This window comes from Macaca mulatta, chromosome 15, assembly GCF_049350105.2.
Source record: "Macaca mulatta isolate MMU2019108-1 chromosome 15, T2T-MMU8v2.0, whole genome shotgun sequence".
Taxonomy (NCBI): Eukaryota; Metazoa; Chordata; class Mammalia; order Primates; family Cercopithecidae; genus Macaca; species Macaca mulatta.
In genome coordinates this window covers 6523919-6551791 of record NC_133420.1, presented here as the reverse complement: position 1 = coordinate 6551791, position 27873 = coordinate 6523919, and the positions used below count along the sequence as shown (strand labels likewise).

At 58.5% G+C, this 27873-nt stretch overlaps 3 protein-coding genes and 1 long non-coding RNA gene across 12 annotated transcripts in view; 2 read left to right on the top strand and 2 right to left on the bottom strand.

Annotated features, from left to right (window-relative positions):
• The window catches only part of UBAC1 (UBA domain containing 1), a 46787-nt gene extending 41467 nt beyond the window's left edge, over window positions 1-5320 (bottom strand). Inside the window, exon 1 of the mRNA XM_077967129.1 lies at window positions 5317-5320. The gene's annotated coding sequence lies outside the window, so the exon portion shown is untranslated. The remainder of the gene's footprint in view (window positions 1-5316) is intronic.
• A 2508-nt stretch (window positions 5321-7828) lies between these two features.
• Window positions 7829-9743, top strand: LOC114672691 (uncharacterized). Its single transcript, XR_013405300.1, has 3 exons — window positions 7829-7942; window positions 8072-8325; window positions 8365-9743. It is a non-coding gene; the product is annotated as an uncharacterized LOC114672691 (long non-coding RNA).
• A 3957-nt stretch (window positions 9744-13700) lies between these two features.
• LOC144334888 (uncharacterized) lies at window positions 13701-15505 on the top strand. The gene is made up of 4 exons (XM_077966733.1): window positions 13701-14203; window positions 14651-14822; window positions 15198-15337; window positions 15382-15505. Exons 1-4 carry the CDS (start codon window positions 13800-13802, stop codon window positions 15503-15505), a joined length of 840 nt encoding a protein of 279 aa, XP_077822859.1. The 5' UTR covers window positions 13701-13799.
• A 3952-nt stretch (window positions 15506-19457) lies between these two features.
• NACC2 (NACC family member 2) overlaps window positions 19458-27873 on the bottom strand; it is a 113088-nt gene continuing 104672 nt past the window's right edge. For 2 of the 9 annotated variants that reach the window (XR_013404646.1, XR_013404647.1), the window contains exons 8-9: window positions 21834-21997; window positions 19458-20710 (exon numbers count right to left, since the gene is read on the bottom strand). Coding sequence is in view for 6 of the 9 variants with exons in the window: in XM_077965562.1 (XP_077821688.1) it covers window positions 22063-22481 (419 nt within the window). In the remaining 3 variants the exon portion in view is untranslated. Of the gene's footprint in view, window positions 22482-27873 lie in introns of all 9 variants that reach the window. The other 7 variants (XM_077965562.1, XM_028834405.2, XM_077965568.1 and 4 more) reach the window with 5 other exon arrangements.

The window sequence follows — 27873 nt, the reverse complement described above, 5'->3', positions numbered from 1 at the left end:
CTCTAGTAAAATACGCATAACGTAAAATTGACCATTTTAACCATTTTTTAAGTGTATAGTTCATTTATTTACCTACTCTTTGTTGTTGTCGTTTTAGACGGGGTCTCACTCTGTCGCCCAGGCTGGAGTGCAGTGGCGCCATCTCGGCTCACTGCAACCTCCGCCTCCCGGTTCAAGCGAAATTCTGTCCCCATTAACACTGACTCTGCATTCCCCCCAGCCCCTGGCACCCACCTTTCTACTTTTTGTCTGTATGAAATTGACTTCTCTAGGGACCTTATATAAATGGAAGCATATAGTGTTTGTTCTTTTGCAACTGGTTCATGTCACTTAGTACAATGTCCTCAAGGTTCATCATCCACATTGTAGCCTGTGTCAGAATTTGCTTCTTCCTTTTTATTTGTTTATCTTTTTTTGGAGGAGTCTCGCTTTGGCGCCCAGGTTGGAGTGCAGTGGCACGATCTCAGCTCACTGTAACCTCCGCCTCCCGGGTTCAAGTGATTCTCCTGCCTCGGCCTCCTGAGTAGCTGGGATTACAGGTGCGCACCACCACGCCCGGCTAATTTTTGTATTTTTAGTAGAGATGGGGTTTCACCATGTTGGTCAGGCTGGTCTCGAACTCCTGACCTCGTGATCCGCCCACCTCGGCCTCCCAAAGTGCTGGGATTACAGGCTTGAGCCACTGCACCCGGTCAGTTTCCTTCCTTTTTAAGGCTGAGTAATATTTCATTGTATGAATGGACCACACTGGTTTATCCACTTATTTATTGATGGACTCCTGGCTGCTTCCATCTCTTGGCTATTGTGGCTGCTGCTATGAACATGAGTGTGTAAATATTTCTTCATGTCCTTGGTTTCAATCATTTTGGGTGTAGACCCTGCAGTGGAATTGCTGGACCATACAGTTATTCTTTTTTTTTTTGAGACAGAGTCTCGCTGTGTCGCCCAGGCTGGAGTGCAGTGGCACAATCTCGGCTCACTGCAAGCTCCGCCTCCCAGGTTCACGCCATTCTCCTGCCTCAGCCTCCCAAGTAGCTGGGACTACAGGCGCCCGCCACCACACCCGGCTAATTTTTTGTATTTTTAGTAGAGATGGGGTTTCACTCTGTTAGCCAGGATGGTCTGGATCTCCTGACTGTGTGATCCGCCCGCCTCGGCCTTCCAAAGTGCTGGGATTACAGGCGTGAGCCACCGTGCCCAGCCTGTAATTCTATCTTTAATTTTGTTGTTGCTGTTGTTGCTTTCTGGTTTGGGTCGTGCACCATCTTAACTGGTGCATCATCACCTTCTTTTCTGACTGCGTTTTGCTTTGCTTCACTTTGTATTTTTGCAGTGGGAGTTGCTAGAGGCAGGCAGGATGGTGGTGGAGAGCACAGTTTTTGAGCCAAACAGAGCTGGACCCAAAGCGTTGCCTCACCGCTCAGCCACACGTGACCTGAGACTGTCCTCAGAGGGAAGGAGGAAATGTATGTGGGGCGTGGAGCAGAGCGCAGAAGGAAACAGAGGGCAGCTGTTTTCATCGTCATCGTGGCAGGCAGGACTTTGTACTGAAGGGAGGACTTTAACGTGGAGGGCTGTGCACACAGGTGACTGTCCCACCTGGCTCACACAGGGGAGGCGGTGGCCGCTGCCTGCAGAGGCTCCTCTTTTCCTCGCCAGCTTATCAGCTAAGCCGCAGGAGGCCCACCGTCTGTGGTGATGATCTAATGCTTCCAGTTCTGTGGTAATGGCCTCTGAAGATGCACAAAATAGCTGATGTTTGGGCGCCCCCGATGCAGGAAGCATTCGGCACCGTTTCTGGGAACACGAGACATTTAAGTGACTTCCTTGCTGAATATTTCATGATTTACATTAATGGCTTTCTGGTGTTTTTCATAACAAAACTGTCCACATGATGATGGGTTAAAGTGTGGTTATTCCACCCACTCTCGCTGTAAAACACCATCCCCCAGTGCCAGTCCCTGCAGTCCCCCTGCTGGCTCTGTCTCCCCAAGGGCCCACCTCCTCCTAAATGAGGCTCCCCTCCTGTGGGACAGGTGTTACCCATGCATCCAGCAGGCACCTGCATGCAGTAGGGGCTCCGACGTGGGGATGGAGGCATTTGTGACAGCTCTGTGCCAGAAGGGAGGGCCAAGGCCAGGGACCTGCTACACCAGCCAGCCTGCAAAGTAGCCTGGGGTCTGGAGCTGGAGGGACCCTCCCAAGCCCTGGACCAGACGTCCCAGCTTTTGAAGCACATGACTTGCCCATGTCATGACCTTGACGGGTTTGTTTGTGTGTGTTTGTTTGTATTTTGAGATAGAGTCTCACTCTGTCGCCAGGCTGGAGTGCAATGGCACCATCTCGGCTCACTGCAGCCTCTGCCTCCCAGGTTCAAGCAATTCTCCTGCCTCGGCCTCCCAAGTAACTGGGACTACAGGTGCACACTACTATGCCTGACTAATTTTTGTATTTTTAGTAGAGACAAGGTGTTCATCATGTTGGCCATGCTGGTCTCGATCTCCTGACCTCAGGTCATCTGCCCTCCTCAACCTCCCAAAGTGCTAGGATTACAGGCGTGAGCCTGGCCTAATGTTTGTATTTTTAGTAGAAATGGGGTTTCACCATGTTGGCCAGGCTGGTCTCAAACTCCTGACCTTAGGTGATCCACCCACTTCAGCCTCCCAAAGTGCTGGGATTACAGGTGTGAGCCACTGCGCCTGGCCGACCTTGACAGTTTTGAGAATTGCTGCTCAGGTTTTGTCGGGCATCCCTCAACTGGGCTCTGTCTTTGGTGTTCCTCACGGTTGGACTGGGTGATGGGTTTGGCGGGAAGAGCATGCAGGTGACACACCCTCCCACCACACCGCACGGGGGGACGCTGCCAGCATGGCCTTCACTGCCAGTGTTGACCTCGGTCACCTGGCCGAGGAGAGTTTGCTGGTATTTGCTTTGTCATCAGTGACTGCCACCCTCCCCCCCTTACTGTCTTCTCTGGAAGATGCCACTAAGCACAGGCCACACTTAAGGGGTGGGGACTCAGGTCCACCTTCTTGGGGGGTATCTACATACATTATTTGGAATTCTGCTTGAGAGATGCATCCATTATCTCCCACTACTTGTTTATTTAATCTTTAATTTACAGCAGAATGGACGCATGTGTCCTTATGTTACACTGTGGGTTATGACCTGGGGTTATGCTATTTTGTCACTCAAGTTGTCCCAGCATTGGCCACCGGGAGCTCTTTTAGTTTGGTTCCTGGACCCCGTTGACATATCCCCATCTGTTTTTCCCTCCAAGAGATTTTTAAATACATATTTCTAAAATTTTTAATTGTGGTAAAGAGCACATAACATGAAATTTACCATGTTTTTTCTTTTTTTTTCTTTCTTTTTTTTTTTTTTGAGGTTGAGTCTCACTCTGTTGCTCACACTGGAGTGCAGTGGAGTGCTCTCAGCTCACCACAACCTCCGCCTCCCAGGTTCAAGTGATTCTCCTGCCTCAGCCTCCAGAGTAGCTGGAATTACAGGTGCACATCACCACGCCCAGCTAATTTTTGTATTTTTTAGTAGAGACAGGGTTTCACCATGTTGACCAGGCTGGTCTCGATCTCCTGACCTCGTGATCCACCCGCTTCAGCCTCCCAAAGTGCAGGGATTACAGGCATGAGCCACCGTGCCCTGCCAATTTCCTACCTTTTTAAGACTTGAATGTCCCCACGAATTCTTAAATAGTGTGATAATAAGAAATATCTATTCCGACTTTGTCCAGGATTCCTGGCACAGGCTGCTAAAATCCTTGGAATCCCTGAGTGACAAGCTTGCCTTTGGGATGCTGACGAGATGGCTGGTGGCTGGGAGCCCCTAGACAGCTTCAGGGTGGGGGTGGTGCCCTGAAGGACCAGTCGCTGGTTAGAGGGTTGGAATCTTCAACCCCATCCCCTGACCCTGGGAGGGGGAAGGGGCTTGAGGTTGAGTTCGTTCCTGATGGTTGATGGTTTGATCAGTCAAGCCTATTTAATAGAACCTCCATCAAGGCCCCTAAATGATGGGGTCCAGGGAGCTTCCGAACTGACGAGCACATCAAGGTGCTAGGAGTGTGTGCCCAGAGAGGACCCAGAGGCCCTGGCCACCCCGCACCTCTTCCATCTGGAACAGCCTCTTCCATCTGGCTGTTCTGGAGCTGATCCTTTCTAATAAACTGGTAGCAGTAAGTAAACTGTTTCCTGAGTTTTGTAAGTCATTCTAGCAAATGAGGAAGAGGTTGTGGGAACCCTCGATTTACAGTTGGTCTGTCAGAAGCAGCGGTGGCCCCAACGGGAGACTGGCAGCTGAGGTGGGGGCAGTCCTGTGGGACTGAGCCTGCCTTCGGGGTCTGTGCTAACTCTGGGCAGTTGGTGTCGGCATTGAACTGAGTTGTTGAACACCCCCCGTTTGTGTCTATAGAGACCTGGAGAATTGGTTGGTGTGGAAAATCCACACATTTGGTGTCAGGGTGTGGTGGTGTACAAACACCCCTGAAGCCCTCTTATGGACCACCCCAGGGCCTGCTAGTTTCCGGGAAGTCACCACTCGAGAGGCAGAGGGCAGCAGATGGTGGCAGATGCAGGCACAGGGGCTCCTTACCCACCCCCGCTCCCCTGTGCAGCCAGCTGGGCTGTGCAGCCAGAGGGCGAGGTCCTCCTTGGGTGGAGCATTTCTCTGCACACAGCTGTCGTTAGCTCAGTACAACGTCACTGAGAGCTGGGAGAACCTGGGCCTTGGGATGAGGAGGGGTCTTAGAGAGATCTCGTACCTTCTCCCTGGTGCAGGGTGGGGGTGGTGGGCAGAGGTGGGACACGGCGATGGGGAAACCACCCAGCCAGGGCCCCTCTCACTCTGCAGGGGGTTGGCATCCGGCCCCCATGGTGCCTTAGAGCCTCTCCATATTCCATAACTCAAGTTGTAAAATCATAAAAACCAGAACTGTCCGGAGCCTCTTAGAAAAGCCGGGCACGTGCAGTGCAGGCTGGACTTGAAGAACACAAAATTCACCCTTTCATGGAATGCACGGCCTTTCCAGAGGATCCTCACCTGTGCGGGCTGCTGGCCCTTCTTGGAAAGCATTTGACTACCTGAGAGCAGCCCTGGGACACCCCCCATTCCCCCTCAGCAGCCCTGGGACACCCCCCAGAACCCCTCATCAGAAGCCCTGGGACACCCTCCATCCCCCCAGGCAGCCCTGAGACACCTCTAGACCACCCCAACCAGCAGCCCTGAGACACCCTCCATCCCCCCCAGCAGCCCTGGGACACCCCCCAGACCATCCCAACCAGGAGCCCTGGGACATCCCCCCATCCCCCCAACAACCCTGGGACACCCCCTAGACCACCCCAACTAGCAGCCCTGGGACACCCCCCAGACACCCTCCATCCCTCACTCAGCAGCCCTGGGACAGCCCCCATCCACCCCCCTCAGCAGCCCTGGACACCCCCATCCCCCGCTCAGTAGCCCTGGACACCCTGTTAGGGCCCCAGTTTCTCTACCTCCCCAGGGGCTCTCCTCTCAGACCCCAGCGACCCCAGGTGAGGTCCTGGGGGTAAGTCCAGGTGTTGGGCCTCCCTGGTGTCTACCTCACTCTCTGTGCTTCTCCAGGCATCAGCCCCTCTGCAGGGATGGGACAGGAGCCAGCGGAGGCGGAACCCTGGGCCAAGAGTCAGTTCCCCATCTCAACGTGCTGGGCTCCGGGGAAAACTGCTGTCTCCACCTGGACTCCATCTCCTGTCTGTCAACCAGGACTAGCCCTCTGCAGGCTTCCAGCTCCAGCCTGGCACTGGCTTGCAGTTGTCAGGATAGACACCTCTGAGCCTGAGGGTGGAGGCCCTGGGTGGCTCTGGGTGGGGGGTGAGCAGCAGCTCTGACAGCGAGGCGCATGGGGCAGGGCGCGGCAGCTGGAGGCCCCACCACACGTCACCGAACTCTACCAGAGGGAGGCCAGGAAGCCCAGACACCAGAACCACTCCAGAGCCCTCTGAAGGCATGACAGCCGGGGAGGAAAATGAGTCCCCAGACGCAGGGGCAGAGCAGAGCTGCCGGGAACCAGCAACAGCAGCATGGCCAGGGCGGCTGCCAGCCAAACCCGGGAAACAGGACCGAGCTGGGGCACCAGCCACGCAGAGAGCATAGGCCCCTCCCAGGGCCCTCACCCACTGCCCTGGGGGATGCAGTTGCAGGGAGGAGGAGAGGAGATGGCCTTCCTTCCTCAGCCAGACTCTGCCAGAGCCTCCCCCCGCCCCCTTCCCCTGCACCCCGTCCCCTCCTCTCTCCCACCAGAAGGCTGGCCTGGCACAAGGACGCCCTTTAATTGTTGGAAACAGGAACGTGGAATATGAACCACAAGGACACTGGGTTTCAATCTGGCTTCAGGATCCAGGCACACAGTGCTTCAAGCCCGGTCCGCATCTGCGGCATGGGCCTCCTGCTAGGGCGTCTGGGAAAACCTAGACTCTGGGGACCGGCAGGGACTCAGCTGCAGGCGGTGGTGGCCTGTCCCAACCTGGGGCCATGTGGAGGGCAGTCCTGGGCCTGCAGACCACCCCAAGCAGGAGTAGACATACCTACCCTTCCTCCAGGGACACCCAGGGAGGCCCGGCACCCAGGAAACATCCATGGCTGAAGCCGCGCAGCCGGAGCCTCGCAGCAGGCAATGCAGGACTACGGCCCTCGCTGCCTCCTCCCGCCTCGAAGCCCAGCTAGGGTGGGGGTCATTCCCATCTCCATTTCCACAGCCAGCCCCTGTGCTGAGTTCACGGCCGGCCCCCGTGCTGAGGCCGTGCAGGCCTGGCCCAGGAGGGTGGACGTTTCCTTTGTCTTTTTTTGAGACGGAGTCTCGCTCTGTTGCCCAGGGTAGAGTGCAGTGGCGAGATCTCGGCCCACTGCAACCTCTAGCTCCCGGGTTCAAGCGATTCCCCTGCCTCAGCCTCCAGAGTAGCTGGGATTACAGGCGCCCACCACCACACCCGGCTCATATTTTTTGTGTTTTTAGTAGAGATGGGGCTCCAACTCCTGGCCTCAAGTGATCCGCCTGCCCAGGCTCCCGAAGTGCTGGGATTATAGGGGTGAGTGAGTCCCCATGCCTGGGCAAGGTGGGCGTTTCCATCCACATTTGTGGGTGAGGACTGTCCCGGTCACGCAGTTCCCATGTCGTGGTGGCAGGACACGCACCTGCCACCCATACCCCTCCTTAGACAGCATATGGGGCAACTGAGCCAGGCTGGGAAGAGGAGTGGGCTGAAGACTCGGGGAGGGTCTGGGGGGGTCCCTAGAGCTGTGGGTGGCCTCACTCCCACAGTGGCTGCAGCACCCACCCACCTGGCTGTGCCGGCCCCTGGGACCCTGCCTCTGGCTGGCAGCACAAGCTTTAGGTGGTCACCGTACTGCTACTAAGAGATGGGTAAACTGAGGCACAGAGAAGGCTGGTGAATGGCTGCAGTGGGTGGTTCCTAGAAATTAATCAGCTCCCTCCTCCCACCTCTACTCCTACCCCCATCCCTCCAGCAAGACCAGAACTTTCGGGAGGAGCAGGGTCTGAGAGGCACCCCCTCAGTCAGCTGACTTTGCTGTGCAGGGCCCCCCAGCACAGTTTTGGGGCTCAGGTTGGGGGTGGTCCCTGAGCCTAGTGCCTCACTTCCACTCCTCCTTTGGCCTCTCCCCACCCCCCGTGGCCAGCCTGGCATCAGCGGCCTGGGCACCACGGCTGGGCCTGGACACACGAGCTGCATTCAGATCTGGTCCCTGACGAGGAGGCGGCGGGAACACAGTGTTCTCTTGGTGCCTGGCCAGACAGCCTGGCCCCTACCCTCCTCCACTCAGGCACTTTCAGCAGTGGCAGCGGAGTCTCAGGCCCTGCCCACTCCCAGACACACACTGTCTGTAGCCCAGGGCCTGTGGGTGCCCCCTGCCAGCCTGTGGGACAGCGACACAGGTAAGGGAGGTAATGGGGGAACCCTGCTGCCCTGGGCGAGGGGACAAGGACCCCACAGGGGCCAGGCCTGGCCACCACTGACCCCAGGCTGGAAAACCAGGACATGACCCTCCCCCACCCTGCTTGCAGGTTGTCACGGGACACGTGGCCCTGCCCAGGCATACTGGGAAGTGTCCTGGCGGCGCTCCACTCAGCGCAGGTCCCGAGGAGCTACAGGCATGACTCTGCCTTGAGAACTCCCCCCAGCCTGTTCCTTCCCAGCCTTGGCTCATGAAGCTCCTCCAAGGACCACAGGCCTTCCATGGCGCAGCCCTGCCACGAAGCCTCCCCACGTCTTGCCTCCAGCATCACCTGGCCGAGATGGACCTAGGGCATCCTTCCCAGCATCACCTGGCCGAGATGGACCTAGCACATCCTTCCAGGGCCGAGGTCATGGCCACATAGCCCCCAGTCAGGAGGGATGACGCCCCCTCCCAGAGGCCAGCAAGGTGGACATGGAGACCCCACTCTTTGGAGCAGAAAATGGTGTTGGATGAGGGGCAGAGCTCGTCCCGGGTCACCAGACCTAGGACGCCAGAGTCAGGATCTCACCCGAGTCTCCAGTGGGTGCCTGGCCATGGGTTCAGCTGTTCCACCTCTGTAAGGATTCGGGGAGCAGGAGGAGAGAGCCCCTGAAGTGAGGGGACAGTGGGGCCTTGTCATTGGGAGGACAGGTGTGTGGTGAGAGCCAGTGATGGGAGCATGGCCTGGACTGGCCAGGAAGTGGTAGGCCAGGGGAGTAGAGGTAACAGGGCCCACTGAAAACAGGGCATCTTCTCCAGGGCCTCATTCAGTCTCAGACCAAGTTTATGCATCATTTTCCTCCTATTGACAATTGATCAGCCACCAGCACGGATGCCTCAGGGCCACCAGCACGGATGGCCGTCAGCCAGGAGGAGATGGGGGTCCTGGGGGTCCACACTAGTGTGCTGTCATCTCAGAGCTGGAGCAGCCAGGGAAGGGAAAGACATTTGGGGGGCACAGCTGGCCGCCACCGTCCGCTGAGGTGGGTCTACAGCAGGGGCAGGAAAGAGAATGTTCCAGCAAGAGGTGGAACCCCACTGATAGCCCCAGCCTGCCCCCTCACCCACCTGTCCCCCATCTCAGTGAGGACAGCAGGTGTGTTCTGATACCCTGTCCCTGCCTCCGTCCCGGCTGTAGGCTGGTCCCGTGTCACACCTGGGGGCCTCTTGCTGCTCCGTGGCCTCTGAGGCCCCAGGCACATGCTGGGTCCTGCCCAGCCCTCCCTTCTTCTGCTCTCAAGGGGACCCCTCCAGGAGACCCCTCCCTGCCCAGCGGCCCAGGGGGCTGCGTTTCCCAGCTGGCGCCCGAGAGTGGCGCCCGCGTAGTAATTCCTAATTAAATAGAGCACAAAACAGGGACCGGCCAACGATGAGCCAAACCAGTTGGATTTTGAAGAGCAAATATCCCGTTAGCACTACTTCTGCCGAGTCCACATGGCCGTGAAGCGGAGACATACGGGAGCTCGGTAATGAATATGGAAACCTTCTTTTCTGGTATTGCTCCCTCATAAACGAAGCCGTTTTATGGAACACGAGCAGAGGGAAAACGACTGCGCCCAGCCAGATTTATCTGCTCAGATGCTTTGTAGTGCTTCAGATTAATAAAAATATTTAATAAAGAATCAAGAGGGTTTATCTGTAATGCAAAGAGAATCACATTGCCTATATTTTTATTACTGAAAAATTGGAAGCAGGAAGAAATAATGATATAAGCTACCGTATAAATGACAAAAATACCCATTCTGGCTATGTGCTTTGTGCGCCAGTCCCTCGCCGCCCTCTAAACATAATCTATTCGCGTGCCTCTTTCAGCTGATTCCAGAGCCTGCTCTGCACTGTGGAGTTTAATATCACCCTGTTCTCAACTGCACAGGGAAGTGATTAAATAAGAAATAAATTCGGCTGTCATTGCATTTAAAATCAAATCAAGGATCATTTGTTACTCCAAATGAAGCAGTTCTCCTTCCCTGCCCGTAAGTAGGCTGCTGTTCGCTGAACCATTTAGGGATGTATATATAGTAAACTCCCGCATAATGGCTTGTACTCTGATATGATCTTTATGGCGCTGCCGCTCCGAGCGCCGGGAGCGCCCATAAGCAGCACGTGGCTTTTTAAATTTAAAGTTATAGGTACGAGACTTCGCGGTCCATCCGAGTCTCACTGGAGGGGGCCCGTGTGAGATGTGGGGGCCACTGCCCGGGGCCCCTCCCCCTGCATATCCGCTCAGCTGCAACCAGCCCTCCTGTCCCCGGAGGAGGATGGGGGAGGGGAAGGAGCTAAGTCAGGTCCTCAGTGATGCACCCCTAATCCCAACCCAACCCTAAAGGGCAGGAGGGTCCGGGAAGCTGCTCACAGGCAGGAAGTGGAGGAGGGGGCTCTGCTGAGCTCCGTGGTGGGAGGGGAGTGCCGGGAGATAGGACGGCACAACGGACCCCATCCCGTGCATCCTCCTCACCTAGAGTTGCCGTCTCCAGGCTCGAGCGCCCCCCGATGCCTGGCAGTGGCCGAGAAACAGAGAAGGGCTGGCGGGGACGAGGAATCGGAGCAAGTCGACTTGGGGCATCGCGTGGAGGGCATCGTGGGCAGCTGTGTGAGGGGCCAGCCCAGTTGCTGGGCTAGCTTGAGGGCAGCGGGCCGCTGTCCCGTCATGCCCGTGTCCCCGTCCTGTGGCTGCAGCAAGAAAGCCCACAGCCTGGAGGGCTTAATTCAACACACGCTTTCTAGAGGCCGGACGCCCACAATCAGAAACAGGCTCCTTCTGAGGGCCCGAGGGGAGCCCCTTCCGCCCTCCCGGTCCCGGGGCCTGTGGCTGCAGGTCCCCAGTCCCTGCCCCAAGGGCCTGCGTCTCTAACTCCCCTTCCTGTAAGGACGGTTTGTGGGGGCACATTGGATGAGGGGCCCCCCACTCCAGGATGGCCTCATCTAAACCAATCGCCTCTGCATGACTCCGTTCCCAAATAAGGTCCCTATGGAGGTTCTGGGGTTGGGACTTGGACGTATCTTTCTGGGATGACACAGTTCAGCCCGTGGCAGTCACCCTCACACGGATCTTAGGGTCTTATCTGTTCTTATCTGGCATCGACAGGTTGGAGAGAGGCAGGGTGACTGGTCTTATCTGTTCTTTTTTTTTTTTTTTTTTTGAGATGGAGTCTTGCTCTGTCCCCCAGGCTGGAGTGCAGTGGCCGGATCTCAGCTCACTGCAAGCTCCGCCTCCCGGGTTTACGCCATTCTCCTGACTCAGCCTCCCGAGTAGCTGGGACTACAGGCGCCCGCCACCTCACCCGGCTAGTTTTTTGTATTTTTTAGTAGAGAAGGGGGTTTCACCGTGTTAGCCAGGATGGTCTCGATCTCCTGACCTTGTGATCTGCCCGTCTCGGCCTCCCAAAGTGCTGGGATTACAGGCTTGAGCCACTGTGCCCGGCCGTCTTATCTGTTCTTATCTGGCATCGATGGGTTGGAGAGAGGCGGGGTGACGGATTAGTACGTTTCCTGAAACTTTATGCCTTTAAATGCTAAAGTCAGCTGGGCATGGGGGCTCATGCCTGTAATCCCAGCACTTTGGGAGGCCGAGGCGGGCAGATCACATGAGGTCAGGAGTTCGAGACCAGCCTGGCCAACATGGAGAAATCCCCTTTCTACTAAAAATACAAAAATTAGTCGAACCTGGTGGTATGTGCCTGTAATCTCAGTTACTTGGGAAGCTGAGACAGGAGAATCGCTCGAACCTGGGAGGCGGAGGTTGTAGTGAGCCAAGATTGTGCTGCTGCACTCCAGCCTGGGTGACAGAGTGAGACTCTGTCTCAATAATAATAATAATAGTGATAAGGCCGGGCGCGGTGGCTCAAGCCTGTAATCCCAGCACTTTGGGAGGCCGAGACGGGCGGATCACGAGGTCAGGAGATCGAGACCAGCCTGGCTAACACGGTGAAACCCCGTCTCTACTAAAAAAAAATACAAAAAACTAGCCGGGCGAGGTGGCGGGCGCCTGTAGTCCCAGCTACTCGGGAGGCTGAGGCAGGAGAATGGCGTAAACCCGGGAGGCAGAGCTTGTAGTGAGCCGAGATCCGGCCACTGCACTCCAGCCTGGGCGACAGAGCGAGACTCCGCCTCAAAAAAAAAATTAAAAAAAAAAAATAATAATAGTGATAAATAAATAAATGCTAAAGCCTACTAGGCTATTTTTTGTCGGAAAATCTCCTAAAACTCACCTCCCAGTGCCCTGCCTTCTCTGGGAGAGCCTGGGAGTCAGACTGGGAGAGCATCCTGGAGGTGGTGTCGGCCTCCTCTCCCTGCCTTTTTCCTCCTTCTACCAGAAGGAAGGCCACAAGCTGCCACCCACCTCTGGCTCCTGGCCTGGCCCTTCTGGCCAGGGCTCCCGTACCCGCCACTGTGCCCCAGGCGTGCGGCCTTGCTGACGCTGTCCCCTCCCCCAGCTGCTGAACACGAGTGGGTCGGTCTCCAAGCTTCAAGCTTCTTGAGCCCTGTGAAGTGCTCTGCTCACCTGTTGATTGGGACTCGGGTGAACACGAGGCAGCGGAGGCAGTCAGAAAGGATGCAGTGGCCGGGCACGGTGGCTCAAGCCTGTAATCCCAGCACTTTGGGAGGCCGAGACGGGCGGATCACGAGGTCAGGAGATCGAGACCATCCTGGCTAACACGGTGAAACCCTGTCTGTACTAAAAAAATACAAAAAGTTAGCCGGGTGCGGTGGCGGGCGCCTGTAGTCCCAGCTACTCGGGAGGCTGAGGCAGGAGAAAGGCGTGAACCTGGGAGGCGGTGCTTGCAGTGAGCTGAGATCGCGCCACTGCACTCCAGCCTGGGCAATAGAGCGAGACTCTGTCTCAAAAAAAAAAAGAAAGAAAGAAAGAAAGAGAAAGCGGAGGCCAGGGGTCCCCAGCCTGAGGTGTGGGAACTGGGCCCCTTCCTCTGGGCTCCTGGGGGAGGTGGGCGCACCGTGTTTCCCGGGCAGCTCTGTCCCGGCTGCTTGCAGGCCCCTCCCTTGAGCAGGTTGATTTTCAGTGCTCAGAGAACAACAAATCACTCTCAGACAGTAATGGGGATGAACAACAGACACTTAATTATGAGGCCACGAGACAGCGCGATTATTAATTTTAAATTGTGCAACCCAGTCCTGAAGTCTGAGCCTGGAGTGCTATCCCAGGGGCTCACGGGGGCCGGGGAGCCACAGGGCTGGCCAGGGCTCAGAGACTCGGCTGGGCACTGGACTTGGGGGGCACAGGGCCGTGAGGCTGGGGGACACCTGGGTGGCCCTGACCTCCCCCTCCCCACAGCAGAAGGCCCAGGGAGATGGCTCTGCAGAACCTGGCGTGGTCCGGGCTGCAGGCTACCTCCCATGGGCTGACGGGGGTGTGGGCGGGGCCAGGACTCTGGCGCCCCAGAGGCTGGTCTGCCAGAGTACTCCAGGACTGATGAGGGTGCGACCGTGCCAGCTCCCCACATCCACTGGGGGCCAATTCTGGCAGAGGGGGCCCACGCGGGGATGGCCTAACCCTTCCCAAAGCAGTCAGAGCAGGGGCTTTACTCTGTGCCTGGCTGGGGCCTAGGCCTATGACCACTCTCCTAGCCAGAGTTGGTGGTCAGTGTCTGCTGGGCAAGGAGGGCATCTCGGAGGAGACGCAGGGACCCCTGGAGGGGATCCCAAAGGCAGATCGGATCCCAGGTCCCTGGAGAGTCACAGATCAGACACGCGGCATCAGCTACTGTACAGAGGCTCAAGGCGGAAACCAGTGCAGGGCTGACCTTGAAAGGTGATGGGAGGCCTGTCCCCAAGGCTCGATGACACTTGTGTTCCTTTCTAGGGTTCCTCAGCTCTACCCAAATTTGCCATCTCCCAAAGTCCTTTCATCTCTAGCCACAGGGGTTCTGGATTTCCTCCGTGTCTATGGGGACTCAGGAGCTGCGGAGGTGGCCGTGGGGGGTGGCACGGGGACACAGCCCTGGACAGAATGGGGACACAACAGGACCTGGGGACCTGGGGGAGGCTGCAAGGCTGAGCACATCCAGGGACAGACTCCCGGCTGGCTCCTGTGGGAGGTCGGCGAGAAGCCCGGTGCCAGGCCAGGCAGCTTGTGCGACCGACTGCGCGGCAAGCTGTCGGTGCTGGCGGCACTTGGCAGGCGGCGGCGGCAAGGGGATGTTTGCAGACTGCCGCCGACAGCTTCCCGGATGAAATCTCCCCGGTTAGACTACTCAGAAGTGAGCAGTGCCTGCAGGCGGGTCTCGGAGGAGCGAGAGGCGGCAGAGGGGCTGCTGGGGCTGTCGGGTCCTTCTGGGGCCTCCCACTGGGCCTGCCCACCCGCTGTGGGCCTGGCCTGGGGCCTGGATCCAAGCCAGCACCCCCACACCCTGCAGGCTCCTGGATTCTGGTCTCTGGGGCAGTCGTGTTAGGCACCAGGGGAGAATTTGGGGGAGGGCTCTGTGGGGAGGGAGCCTCGGACCCCTCTGATGGGAAGCCCCTCTGCCTATTATCCCAGGTGGGCCGCACAGCTGAGGTGGGCAGAACCCCTCCCCCATCCATTTAGGGTAAATTCCTTCCCCAGGAGCTGTGGGAGCATCTGCAGGCAAAGACGGGGCAAGCTTGCCGTGGTGGCGTTGCCATTTGTCACTGTTTCTGTTTTTTAATTCAGGAAGCACACGCACAAAGCATGCATGGAGCGGTTTCGTGGAGCAGACGGCGTCACCGGGCACATCGGAGGGTCGCACAGGGAGCGCAGAGCCAGTCTTGCGGCCTCTGGCCTCTGCAGGGGCAGCAGCTCCCCGACCTGCGCTCCCCATGCCCTCCCCTCTCCACGCCCCTCTGTAACCCCTCCCCTCCGGCCATTTCCCTCCCCTCTCCACGCCCCTCCGTAACCCCTCCCTTCCCGCCCTTTCTCTCCCCTCTCCACACACCTCGGTAACCCCTCCCCTCCCGCCATCTCCACACCCCTCCGTAACCCCTCCCCTCACCTCTCCACACCCCACCGTAACCCCTCCCCTCCCGCCCTTTCCCTCCCCTTTCTCCCCATTGCTCCTCTCCTCTCCTGTCTTGAGGTCAGACAGTCACATCACATCCCCGTTCTGTTTGATCTCCCCAAGAACCCAGAGATGCCGTATACAGATCCCTGCCCTCCTCCCTCGTCCTGCCAGTTTCAGGGTGCCCCTATATGTAGGGCCCTCTCTGCCCTGTGCCTCTAGCTGGAGGCGGAGGCCCCAGCAGCTTCCACAGTCTCCCCGTGGCAGGGCACAGACCTCAGCCCTGGGATCCACCGGGGGTGGAGGCAGGGCCACTGCCACCTCCCGGGGCTTGGGCCCAGCCTCCCTGGTGGCATGCGCCCGTGAGTCTGGCGGGGTCTGGCCATGCAGGTCCCTCCCCCTTTAGGAACCAGGAAATGGAGGCTCTGAGAGCCAATGGCATCCAGTCCTTGGGCTGTGACGGGCAGAGGAGCAGGGGCAGGCAGCTTGAGGCCCAACCCAGGGGGACGGCAGGGCAGACACAGCCCTGAGCCCCTGTGTGCACAGTAAGTGGGGGACACTGATCTAAACACATGAGTTCAGGCCATGGTGGCTCACGCTTGTAATCCCAGCACTTTGGGAGGCTGAGGTGGGCGGATCGCTTGAGCTCAGGAGTTCAAGACCAGCCTGGGCAACATAGTGAGATCCCCATCTCTACCAAAAATTACAAAAAAAAAAAAAAAAATTGGCCGGGTGTGGCAGTGCACACTTGTGGTCCCAGCTACTTAGGAGGCTGAGGTGGGAGAATTGCGGGGGTCCTGGAGATGGAGGTGGCAGTGAGCTGGGAGGTCAAGACACTGCACTCCAGCCTGGGCAACAGACTAAGACCGGTCCGGAAAAATAAAATACAAACCCGAGTTCTTGGAAAACCAGGACGAGGGCTGTGAACATGGTTGGAGTTTTGAGTGTGTTGTCACGTGAACAAGAGGCACCACTTGTCTGAAGTCTGAAGAGGCTCCCTGCTGGGGCGGCCATGACAAAAGGGAAGGTGTTCTCAGCAGAGGGGTTGGGGTGGCCAAGGCTGCATGGCAGAGACCCGGCGGAGGACCAGACAGGATGGAACGGGGGTCTGGCGGGGAACAGAGCTGGGCGTCGTGAGCAAGGGGAGACCCCATGGGGTAAGGGAAGCTCACCAGAAAAGCACAGAACACCCACCTAAGTTTTGATTTTAAATGAACAGTGCATTTTAAAAATAGAAATATGCCCCTAAATTGGATGGATCATATACTAGAAATTGATTTGTTGCTAGTATGAAACGAGAATTTCACTGGCTGTTAAGTAATTTTTTTTTTCTTTTTTTTTTGAGACGGAGTCTCGCTTTGTGGCCCAGGCTGGAGTGCAGTGGCCGGATCTCAGCTCACTGCAAGCTCCGCCTCCCGGGTTTACGCCATTCTCCTGCCTCAGCCTCCCAAGTAGCTGGGACTACAGGGGCCCGCCACCTCGCCCGGCTAATTTTTTTTATTTTTTAGTAGAGACGGGGTTTCACCGGGTTAGCCAGGATGGTCTCGATCTCCTGACCTCGTGATCTGCCCGTCTCGGCCTCCCAAAGTGCTGGGATTACAGGCTTGAGCCACTGCGCCCGGCCAGGTGTTAAGTATTTTTATGTGTTCCCTCTGGCCAGAGGGTGAGGGACAGACCCTTGGAGCTCAACTGGCCACACGGGAGACCCCCACCATGGCTCACCCCTGCCCTGGGAGTCCTGACGTTCTCACCGAGGGCAGCCGCCTCCCTCTGGGATCTCCTGGCTCTTTCATCCCAAGGTCCTTTCTTGGAGGTGACAAAGAGGGGCAGAGGAAAGCCCTTAGCCCGGTCCCACACCAGGGCCCCTTCCTGGAGGAAGTCAGGGCTTTACCTTGGTTGACCTGGCTCCTAGGTAGCAGGTGGCCCCTGGCTAGACGCTCTGCAGGCCCCAGACACTTCCAGCACCCCAGCCTCCTGCCCAGGCTAGGGGTGTTCCTGTCTTGCTGGGCACCTGCAGGGCCTTGGGCTAGGCACAGAGAGGCCATGCGGCTCCCGAGGCAGCCCAGCCCTCGGCCAGGCCACCGGCCCGCACTGAGGCCTCTCTGCTCCCTGGCGTGGATGATAAATGTCTGCCAAGGAGTTATTACAAACAGTGCAGCTGCCGGTTACAGGAACTGTGGCCGGGCGGGCGTGGCTCTGCCGGCGGTCGCGAGGGCTCAGGCTTCGTCCGGTCTGGAGACTTGACTGCCCCCCCTTCTTTTTCTGGAGGGACAAAAAGACCAGATTTATCACGGCCATAAGAAATCATCCGAGCACTTAGCAGCTTCCAGCCCCTGGTTTGAGGGGAAGCTGGGGCGATGGGGGCTGAGATGGGCTGGCCTGTGGGGAGTGGGGGCTGGCCAGCTCCCGGAATCCCCCTTCCTGAGGCTGCTCAACCCACCAGGAGCCCGGGGAGGCTGCTGCTGGGGGAGGGGCTGTGGCTGGGAAGTGCCCCCGCCCCCTTTCCCCACTGTCCTCGCTCAGCGAGGCTTTTCTCCTGGGAGAGACAGAAGAAGCCCCAACCAGCCAGGACAGGCTGGGGATTTAGGCCTCAAGGTTGTCCTTGCGGCCCGAGATGTCCAGCAGCAGCAGGCTCCCCTCCCAGGCCCAGCCTATGCCCTGCAGAAGGGTATACCCCTCACAGCACCAGGTCCCCTCTCCCAGCCTGGTCCTCTAAGACTGGCCTGGGCCACATGGTTTCACCCCTCTGATTTCCTTCACCCCTTGGTTTCCTTTCCTGCAAAATGGACAAAACGGGCGGCTTCCAGTGGATTCCAGGGCACCTGCCAGGCCTCCGAGGACAGCTCCGAGGCGTAAGGGGCTCACCCCACAGGAGAGGCTGTGATGTTCTGCCCCCCCTCACTGGCCTCCTGGGCCCTGAGGATGGAACGGAGGGGCAGGCTCTGGAGCTTGAGGGTGTGGACCTCGGGGGCTTTGGTAGACGAGCCACCACTTCCCCGCCACGCCTTCAGTGCAAATCCCAGCGATGGGAGCTGTCGGTGATCAGACTCCAATATTCAAAAATAATCGGTGGGCCTGAATTTCCATACAATAACTGTCTTATTAAATCTAAATTTAATGTGTATTTGGAATCCTTAATTTAAAGTGTTACTGCGCCCACCATCTGCTCCACTCTCTAAATACAAAAGCAGCCAGCACATAACTCAGCGCGGCTGCGGAAAAGCGCGGTCCCGGGAGGGGCGCGCACCACTACTGCTGCTCCTGGCCGGCTCTCCCTGGGCAGCAGCACCCCAGGCACTGCAGAGCCAGGCTGGAGAGGTGTCTGCTCCTGACCCAGTATTCGAGGCTGCAGGAGCTCCGTGGCTGCCTGGCCCTCTACCCCTACCGCTGGGGCTCTGACAGGCCTGGACTCTGAGCCTCCCACCGGGATTCAGGCCGTGCCACCACCTGCCCGCCCTTCCCTCCTGTGTCCTGAACACCCTGCAGAGCCTGCTCCTGGCCATCTCCAGCACAAAGACTTCCCCTGCCGCCCTGACCACTGCCCTCTGCCTCCTCCCTGATCTGACGTGAGCCAGGGCCGCTAGGTGACCCCCTGGGGTTCCTTTCCTGTGAACTCACTGGTACCTATGGCTGCCTCTGCAGGGGCCACCCACGCTGGACCCTGGACTCTGAGCCGCCAGCCCTGGGTGCTTACAGAAATGCTTAGAGCCAGAATTGCTTCCCCGAGCATCGATACGGCCTGGAACAGCTCCCTTGCCTTCTCTGTAAGGGGGCATGGGGCTGCGAGGGGCTAGGAGGGGTTAGCCCAACATCTTTGGTGGCTTGAAAGGGCAGGGGTCTGCGGACTCTGCAGCCCCCTCCTCCCTGCCTGCTGGCTGGTCACCACCCCCCACCTTCTGTGGCCCTTCCTGGCCAAGTCCACCCCTGGCTTGGAAGGGAGGGTGGGCCCTGCCCGGGACCAGAGTACCCAGGGACAGCCCCTCCTGCACCAGGGAGCCCTCAGCCTTGGGCCAGCCCCTGTCACCCCGGCTCTTCCCTGTGATCAATAATGTCCCGTGGGCTGGACTCCCACTCCAGGCCAACCCCTCACCATGCCATCCTCTGCAGGATGAAGTCAGAGCCCTAGGAGGGGCCAGCAGTGCCCCTTGAGCCTGGAGTGGAGGCGAATGGAGTGGGGGAAGAGCCATGTCTCATCCCTGTGCCCGGGCCACTGGGGGCACAAATGTGCAAGGAGCCCACCACCCACCTGCCCATGTGCAAGCCCTGGGCATGCCAGACCCCACTCACAGCCAGCCCTGGTGAGGGCACCCGGCCCAGGTGAACCTCCCCAGCACCAGGTCCCCACACAGGGACAGTGGCTGGTGGAGGGCACAGCTGCACTGGCCTGATTCAGATTCTCATCTCAGCTCCACCACTCACTAGCTGTGAGGTGGCTTTTTTTCTAGCTTTTCAAAAATTGTGGTAAAATGCACAAAACACAGGTTGCCATTTTAACCAGTGCAAACTGTATAATCCAGTGGCATTAAGTACATACATAATATTATTGTGCAACTACCACCATTATCTAGTTCCAAAACCTTCTCCCACAAAGGAAGCCCCAACCCCATTCAGCAGCCACCCCTACACCTCCCTGGCCACCGCCCCAGGTCCCAGCCACCCCCGTCCACCGTCTGTCTCCACAGGGTCGCCTGCTCGGGGCCTTTCGTATCAATGGAGTGGGGCCGCACACACCTTCTGTGGCTGCCTTCCCTCACTTAGCAGTCTTTCCAAGGGTCATCCGCGCTGTGGCTGTGAACATTCGTGCACACATTGTGCCAGGAGGGAGCGACCAGGTCACGTGGTGATTCTGTGTGTAACTTATTGAGATCTGTTTCCACAGGGTCTGAGTGCGCCATTTGACATCCTCATTGACCATAAGATCTGGAGCCCCTGGGCCGGGCACGGTGGCTCACGCCTGTAATCCCAGCACTTTGGGAGGTTGACGCAGGCGGATCACGACGTCAGGAGATCGAGACCATCTGGGCTAACACAGTGGAACCCCGTCTCTACTAAACAAAATACAAAAAATTAGCCGGGTGTGTGGCAAGCGCCTGTAGTCACAGCTACTCGGGAGGCTGAGGCAGGAGAATGGCATGAACCCGGGAGGCGGAGCTTGCAGTGAGCCGAGATGGAGCCACTGCACTCCAGCCTGGGTGACAGAGCGAGACTCCGTCTCAAAATAAAAAGACTTGGAGCCTCTGGAAGCCACGACGTTCCCATCTGCTAAATGGGAATCATAACCTCTGCAGCACGTGAGGAAGCGCGAGGGAGAGGATGGGGTCTACTTTGCCGAGGGTGCACGCCGCGGCTCTGTCACCATGATGACCCACGAGCCTGGTCTTTGGAGGAAGCACCAGGCCTGTTCCACCATCTGCACGTGCTGACGCCAGGTGAGCTGTGGAACTGAGCAGAACCAAAGGGACTCCGATGGAAGGGCTGAGGGCACTTCCGGCCCCGAGGCTCTGCTGAGCCGCTGTGAGCCCATGCTGGGCAGTCACGCCTGTCTCAGCTTTGTAGCAGCAGGTCTGGCCTGATGCTCCAGGAGGCTGCTTCGTTCTTGGCTCGGCCCGTGGAAACCATGAGAATTGGAGGTCCTGTGTGGGGCATCTGCGATGTACCAGCCACAGAGCTCGGGGCACACAGTAGCGTCTCAGGAAATACTGAATGGACACTGTTTTCCAATTTCCGTGACACATCTGTAAGATGGCAATCGTGATCCCATTTTACAAAATCTTAGACAAGTTAAGTGACTCTGAAAGTCCCCCAGCCAGGAGATGGAGCTGGGACCTGGTCTCAGGCCCACCTGGCTCCCGACGGCTAGGCCGCTGCACACATGTGTGCGGGTTGCTACTGCACAAGGGCACTCGGCTGAAGGGGAGGAAGGGGCGAGTCTCCATTCCCCATCCTTTCTCCCTCCCCACCACCACATGCCGGGCACTGCCTCTGCCCAGGGGCTCCTTGTGATTGTCACAGAAGGCCGAGTGGTCTGGTGGGTCCGGGGCCCATTCTGTGCTGCTGGCTCACCCTCCACACAGCAACACCACGGGAGCCGTTTCCACGGGCGCTATTTCCAAGGGCACTATTTGCCTCTGTTGTGTGACAAGGGTGGGGGCCGGAGAGAGGCCTGCATCCCTGACCAGAGCCCATGAGGGAGAAGGCAGCACAGAACCGCACCGGCCTCCGTGTGGGGCTCAGGCTGCGGGTGCGGGCCCTCCGTGTTCTGGCTTCCAGCACGGGAGCAACAGAGGGGATCCTGCTGTGGTCAGTCCTCCCTTGCCAACCGGGGAGGTGGTCATTGTCCCATACAGAGAAGGAGACTGAGGCTCAGGGTGGCCAGGACGTAAGCCCAGGACCCTTGCCCTTCATGGTCCTCTCCACTCGACCCGCAAATCTTGGGTAATTGTGGTGTTTGGATCCAGCTCTTTCTCGGTGTTTTGGCACAGAATCCCCCAGTGAAATCCTTCAGGGGGCCCAGCGTGTGTGTCAGGCAGCTGAGCTTCCATCTGGGCTGAGCAAAGTCTGCCTGACCAGGCGTTTCCTGGGGTGTCCTACACTCAGGCACTGCTGTGTGCTCTGTAAAAATGGCCACTTTGAGCCCCCCCCCATACCTTGCTGGTGAGCACCAGCATTATCCCATTTTACAGAGGTGAACACTGGGGCTGAGAGGAGCTGAGCTACACACCAAGGCCAAATGGGGAGCACCCCAGGGACCCCCACGCCTCCCAGCCCGAGGCCCGGGCCAGCACTGCGCTGGGCACAGCTGTGCAGCCTCCCCACCCCCTCAGATCCTCTCTCCAGCATTTCCCCGGGAAGTTGTACATGTTTTTACGGAGCTGGTTCTCCACCCGGATCACAGCCGCGGTCCTAGCGGTAATTGACTGCTCTCTAATCAAATTGATTTCCATTCCAGTGAGTCCTGCCGTCCTCTCCATTCCAGGAACGCTGTTCTAGCAGGCGGAGCTCCGTACAAATGCACCATCAACCTGCAGAACGCAGAGCGCACCACGGTCCTCTCTGCCACCCAGTGACAGCTAAATGGCCTGAGGGCTTAGGCCTGGCCACTCACTGATGCAGTCCCACTGGGGAGAGGCACACATCCCGGGCTCATCAGCATCTGACAGGAGGGCTTGGTGTGTATTCGGAGTGGGTCAGAGCGTGGGATTTCTTTCCCATTGAGTCCCACGGGAGCCTCGCCTGTCCCCACTCGGCTGGGGCTGGCCCGGCCATTGCCTTCCGTTCCTGCAGTCCCTGCTTCTCCTCTTGGCTGTGGCCCAGCGTGGAGCTGGCTGGTTCCTCCTTCTGCACACTCTAGCCCGGGACTGAAGCCCCTGGAGTTTCCACATGGGCTGACCCCAGAGTCAGCTCTGTTTAGGCTGTTTCTGGGTCTGCTCGGACCACCGCCTTGGGGGCACAAGGAGGGGGTGGTCCTGAGGCTGTGATTGTCCAGGGCCCTGTGGTTCCTGGCATCTGTGTGGAGGGACAGACCCGAAGCCCATCAGGGCTGGCAGGGACATACATACTCAGCCTCCTTCAGGTGGGCGAGGAGAGGGGTGGCCTGCCCAAGGCCCCAGGATCCCTGCCGCCCAGCTCCTGGCCTGGCACCACCACCTGCACCCTCAGGTGGTGCTCCCAGATGCTGGAACAACTTAGGGGGGGTGCCTTGTGCAGATGGGGGACCTCCTGGGACTATCCAGGCCTTCCTGGGTGACCACACCTGTGGGTGGAGTGATGGGGTCTCCAGGTGTCTCCTCCTCTGTCCCATCAGAGGGAGCCTGAGTTTTAAAGCCAATGCAGCACTCCCTCAAAGCTTCACGACTGACCACGGTGGCTCCCAAGCCAGGAACTCTGACGGGAGGTGACCCCCATTCCTCCTCCCCTGGGTGCGAGAAGCTGGAGCCCGGTGGAGTGGGCATACAGAGAACCAGGAGGAGCAGGAGGAGCCTCTGTGGGTTCCCCTGGGGCTATCAGGAACCGAGGCTGCCAGCCCCGCCACTCCAGGGTGGCACAGGTGCCTCTGGGCCGGCTCCAGAATCCTGCCAGCCCCTGTGTGCCCGGGCCTGGGGGCTTCTTTCTGCCACAGCCACTGTTACCATGGAGGAGGGACACTGTCATCAGCTTCCTGCCCCCTGGCCAGCACCTGGGCTAGGTTGGCACTGGAAGTGCCACACGCTCACATCGTTCACACGCCAGGTGAGATGCCAGCTGGGAGCAGGGCTCCCCAGGCCTCGTTCACAAAAAGCGTGGGATGCCCCTGCTGGCCCTCGGCTGCGGCTGCCAGTTCTCACAGCCTCAAGACTCTGATTCCAGAAACTGAAACCAGAACAGACAGGTGCTACCCAGGGACCTCCCCCAGCCCCGGGACCTCTGTCATGGGCCCCCTGTCCCTTCTGATGCCGAATCCAGTCACCAATCTCCGACTCTGTGGTCATGCCTGGCTGTTCCGGGGCAAGCAGACTGCTGGTGCCCCCAAGGCCCCTGCAGCGGCTCTGCTGTGACTTGGCCTCTGGTGGCACAGAGATGGGCCTAGAGCAGCCCTGCCCCCAGGCAGTGGGACCCTCTCTCTTCCCATCCCTCCACTGCGGGCAGCTCTGGGGGGATGGGAAATAGTTTTATTTATTTTTATTTTTATATTTTTTTGATGGAGTCTTGCTCTGTTGCCCAAGGCTGGAGTGCAGTGGTGTGATCTTGGCTCAATGCAGCCTCTGCCTCCCGGTTGCCTAACCACGCCCAGCTAATTTTGTATTTTTGGTAGAGATGGGGTTTCACTACGGCTGGTCTCAAACTCTTGACCTCAAGTGATATGCCTGCCTCGGCCTCCCAAAGTGCTGGGATTACAGGCATGAGCCACCGGCCGGGAAATGGTTTTAGTGCAAATGCCATAAGCAAGGCAGAGGCTGGGAGGCACTGAGGCCCACACTGTCAGCAGCCAGGCAGGGGCGGCCCAGCCATGCCCCGGGCCCCAGGGTGCTTTGTCCTCCCCTGCTCAGCAACCTGACCAGCCAAGGCTTCCGAAACCCCGTTATCAGCAGACCCAGATCTCAGGTGCCAGCGTCAAAGAGAAAAACGCATCCTCGGAGGAGGATGCCAGATGAGTGGATATAGAAACTCCAAACTTCAGGCCTGGCGCGGTGGCTCACGCCTGTAATCCCAGCACACTAGGAGGTCGAGGCAGGCAGATCACCTGAGGTCAGGAGTTCGAGACTAGCCTGGCCAACATGGTGAAACCCCATCTCTACTAAAAATACAAAAATTAGCCAGGCATGGTGGCGGGCGCCTGAAATCCCTGCTACTTGGGAGGCTGAGGTGGGAGAATCACTTGAACCTGGGAGGCGGAGGTTGCAGTGAGCCGAAATCGTGCCACTGCACTCCAGCCTGGGTGAAAGAGCGAAACTGTCTCTCAAAAAATATAAATAAATAAATGAAAAGAGAAACTCAGAACTTCTCTTGGGCCAATGCCCACCCCACAGCAATGTGACAGCCACAGAGACCCAGTGAGCTGGGAAGGCCTGCAGGAATGGTACAGGGCTCCGTGGTGAACAAGGAGAAGCATCCATGTGGCCGGGACAGGCACAGGATGGCTGTGGACGTGGGAGTGCAACCGCTGACTGAGATTTGCTACCATACAGGTCAGAAGAAGGTTTTTTTTCTTTTTCTTTTCTTTTCTTTTTTTTTTTTTTTTGAGACGGAGTCTCGCTCTGTCGCCCAGGCTGGAGTGCAGTGGCCAGATCTCAGCTCACTGCAAGCTCCGCCTCCTGGGTTCACGCCATTCTCCTGCCTCAGCCTCCTGAGTAGCTGGGACTACAGGCGCCCGCCACCACGCCCGGCTAGTTTTTTGTATTTTTTAGTAGAGACGGGGTTTCACCGGGTTAGCCAGGATGGTCTCGATCTCCTGACCTCGTGATCCACCCGTCTCGGCCTCCCAAAGTGCTGGGATTACAGGCTTGAGCCACCGCGTCCGGCCTTTTTTTTTTTTTTTTTTTAAACACTCATCCATCTGGTAAAAAAGGAAACCATTCGTAAGCCCCAGTGTTGGTAAGGGGGTGGCATACGGGCACATCTCCAGCGAGGACCGTGGATGCCTCTCGGGCAGGCAGTGAGGACACCTCCACCCCAGCGCTCCCATGAGCCCGGCAAAGGGAAGCTGAGCAAAGATGTGCGGAGCACCCCGATCTGGACGAGGCCTGCAGACCACAAACGCCGGAGGCAGCGAGTGTGCAATTTTTGGTCTGTGTAGTCTCTGCACACAAGTCTGTGCTGCATGAGGAAAAAGCCAGGTCTCTCCACCAGAGAGTGTGGGCCGACCTCTCCCAGCAGAAAGGATGCCCTTACAGCTTCACTGTGTGGCCAGGATGTTGAAGGCAGAGTCCAGGCCCACGCCAGATCCCCAGAGCCAGATCTGTGCACTAACAAGGCATGAGCCACTGCGCCCGGCTATGTCTAAATCCACAATTTTAGCCATTTTTCAGTGCACGACTCAGTGGCACTGAGCACAGTCACCTTGTCGTGCAGCCATCACCCTCGTCTGCAGAACCCTCCATCTTCCCCAACTGAAGCTCCACCCCCACGAAACACTGGATCCTGCACCCACAGCCGGGCCCCTCCATCCTACTTCCTGTCTCCGTGATTTTGGTGACAGGGCACCTCACGAAGTGGACCCTTGCAGGAGGGAGTTGTCAGCCTGGCTCCCCTCACGGAGCCTCGTGCCCTTGGGGTGCATCCCTGTTTTAGGGTGCTTCATGTTGCACTTGGCGGATGGACCTTGTTTGCAGGTCGTCATCTTCATGGGTTCTGGGCGGCTGCACCTCTGGGCAGTGGGAAGGGGCACTGCCGTGACCGTGGGGTCCTGCAGGGTCTTTGGGGCTGCCGGAGTGCTTCTCCCCAGGGACCCTGATCCGGCAGAACTCCACCTGCCCAGCTGCAGCCAGGCTGGTCTGAGGGCACCCCAGGGAGGACTCCTTGCCTTTGGGACGGCCTGGCTGAGCCCGGGGCCCACCCCAGCTCTGGTGCTGACTCCCTCAGAGGTGTCCTGAGCTTGACTGGCCAGTGTGCATGCTCTTGCCACTGCTACTGTCACCCTTCCCAAAGAGCCACCTCCATGTCACCCTGCCCCCTGAGGGACAGGGCCAAACAGCCCAATCCGTCTCTCCTTGGAGGAGAGCAGAGGAAGCCCCTCGTGGTGGGGGTGGGGCGAGGTGAAGGGACAGGTGGCACCTCAACATGTGGGTGTGGTTGGTAGGAGACCTCAACCCTGGGCTGGGATCCCAGTTCCGGGGCCACCCCTGGGCTGAGGTGCCTGGAAAGACGTGCCCTCTCACCAGCTCACAGGCCCCAAGCCCGACCTTGAACCGGGTCGTGTCTGTCCCAGAGCCCCTTCGATGAGAAGTCACTGAGAAGCGCTGGTCTCCCGGAACGGTCCTGGCCGACTGACGAGGGACATGGGACAGCTGGGGAACCAGCACCCCAGTGGGCAGCCAGAGCTGTGGACATTCCTGGGCTGCTGGAGCCTCCCAGCTGGAGGGGAGGAGGAGCGGGGGATGAAGACACGTGCTCAGGACCTCTGAGGCTGTCCCTCTGTCTCCTGACTGTCCCGTGTGACCCTCCCTCCCTCCCTCCTGAGTGCGGCCCACAGCTGGGGGCCACGGCTGCTTCCTTGAGAGGAAGCCTAGTTTTGGCCTCAAGAGGACTCCAGGAAGAGGGGCTGAGGGGGGCGAGGGATGGGCACCATGGAGCTGGCTTCTCAAGGGCTTGGCTTGGAAGGAGGGGGGCACCCTGAAGCTCCTGTTCGAGGGAGAGCTGCCTCCTGGTGCCAGGGCAGGTACCTGGCGCTGGTGCTCAGGGAGCCCCATTTCAGAACCTGCCCGACTACGGGGGCCAGAGGGACACATAGTGACCTCCCTGGGTTGCCTCATCTTACCTGCTAGAGCTGGCAGCCAGCCACACATCTCAGCCTTGGCCCCATCTCAAGGCCCCTGCCCCCAGCTCAGGACGCCCGCTCTGCCCAGCCTGGGTCTTGAGGGTAGGTGGGAATGGTACCTGGCAGAAAGCCAGTTCCTTTGGTGGCTCAGCCTGGCTATTTGCTCACTGAGAGGTCTGTGCACCCCACCCAAACTCCTCTCTCTCTGGGCCCCCAAGCCTTCCGCAGCCAGCTGAGCCCTGCCTGTGAGAGAGGCCCTGGAGAGGGTGGGTGGGGACTTATCATTGGGAACCTTCCCACCTCCAGCCCTGCTCAGTACCCTTGGCCCACCCAGATCGCCTCCCTCAGCCTGGTGGGGTCCCAGGCACCAGGCGGACCCCTCCACAGCGGCTCCCCACTCCCTCTGGAAGCCCAACCCTCAGCTCACTTCTGCCGCATTTCCAGTGGGGCTACCTGAAGTTCCCCCAAACCCCACCCCAGGCTTCCTCTACCCGCTCCCAGCTCCAGCCCTCCAGGATGGCCCCAGATCCCCAGGGAGCCCCAAGGGGAGGGTGTGGCCTCAGGCCCTCAACATGAGGGTGGGGATGCAGCCCTCTCCAAGCCTCTCTACCCCTCAACTCTGTTACAGCCCATGGAACCCATGGACACCCCACCACTCAATCTACCTCCTGCCCCTCACCCGTGTGCTCAGACCCACGTGGGGCCCCCAGTGATCAAGAGGTCATGGGAGCCGGGTGCCTGTGGGCGGGCAGATGAGGCTCCATCCTCCCCCCACCCGCCCCACCCCCCTTCCTGCCCCCGGACTCTTCTTCTGGCCTGAGGTGCCCACTGCCAGACATCTTCCAGTCTTTGAGACCAGAGAGAGTCCTGGCCTGAGGGCCACAGTAACCCACGGCAGGGTCAGCCATTCCAGGCGAGCAGCTAGGGGCCCTCTGCCCCTAACCT

Bases quoted from the DNA above. Each gene is read 5' to 3' on its own strand.
- LOC144334888 (XM_077966733.1), top strand. From the start codon at position 13,800: ATGACACTTGTGTTCCTTTCTAGGGTTCCTCAGCTCTACCCAAATTTG. The intron at 14,204-14,650 runs GTTAGACTACTC...TTTTTAATTCAG, and splicing joins TCCCGGATGAAATCTCCCCG to GAAGCACACGCACAAAGCAT. The intron at 14,823-15,197 runs GTAACCCCTCCC...CTGTGCCTCTAG, and splicing joins TCCCCTCTCCACGCCCCTCT to CTGGAGGCGGAGGCCCCAGC.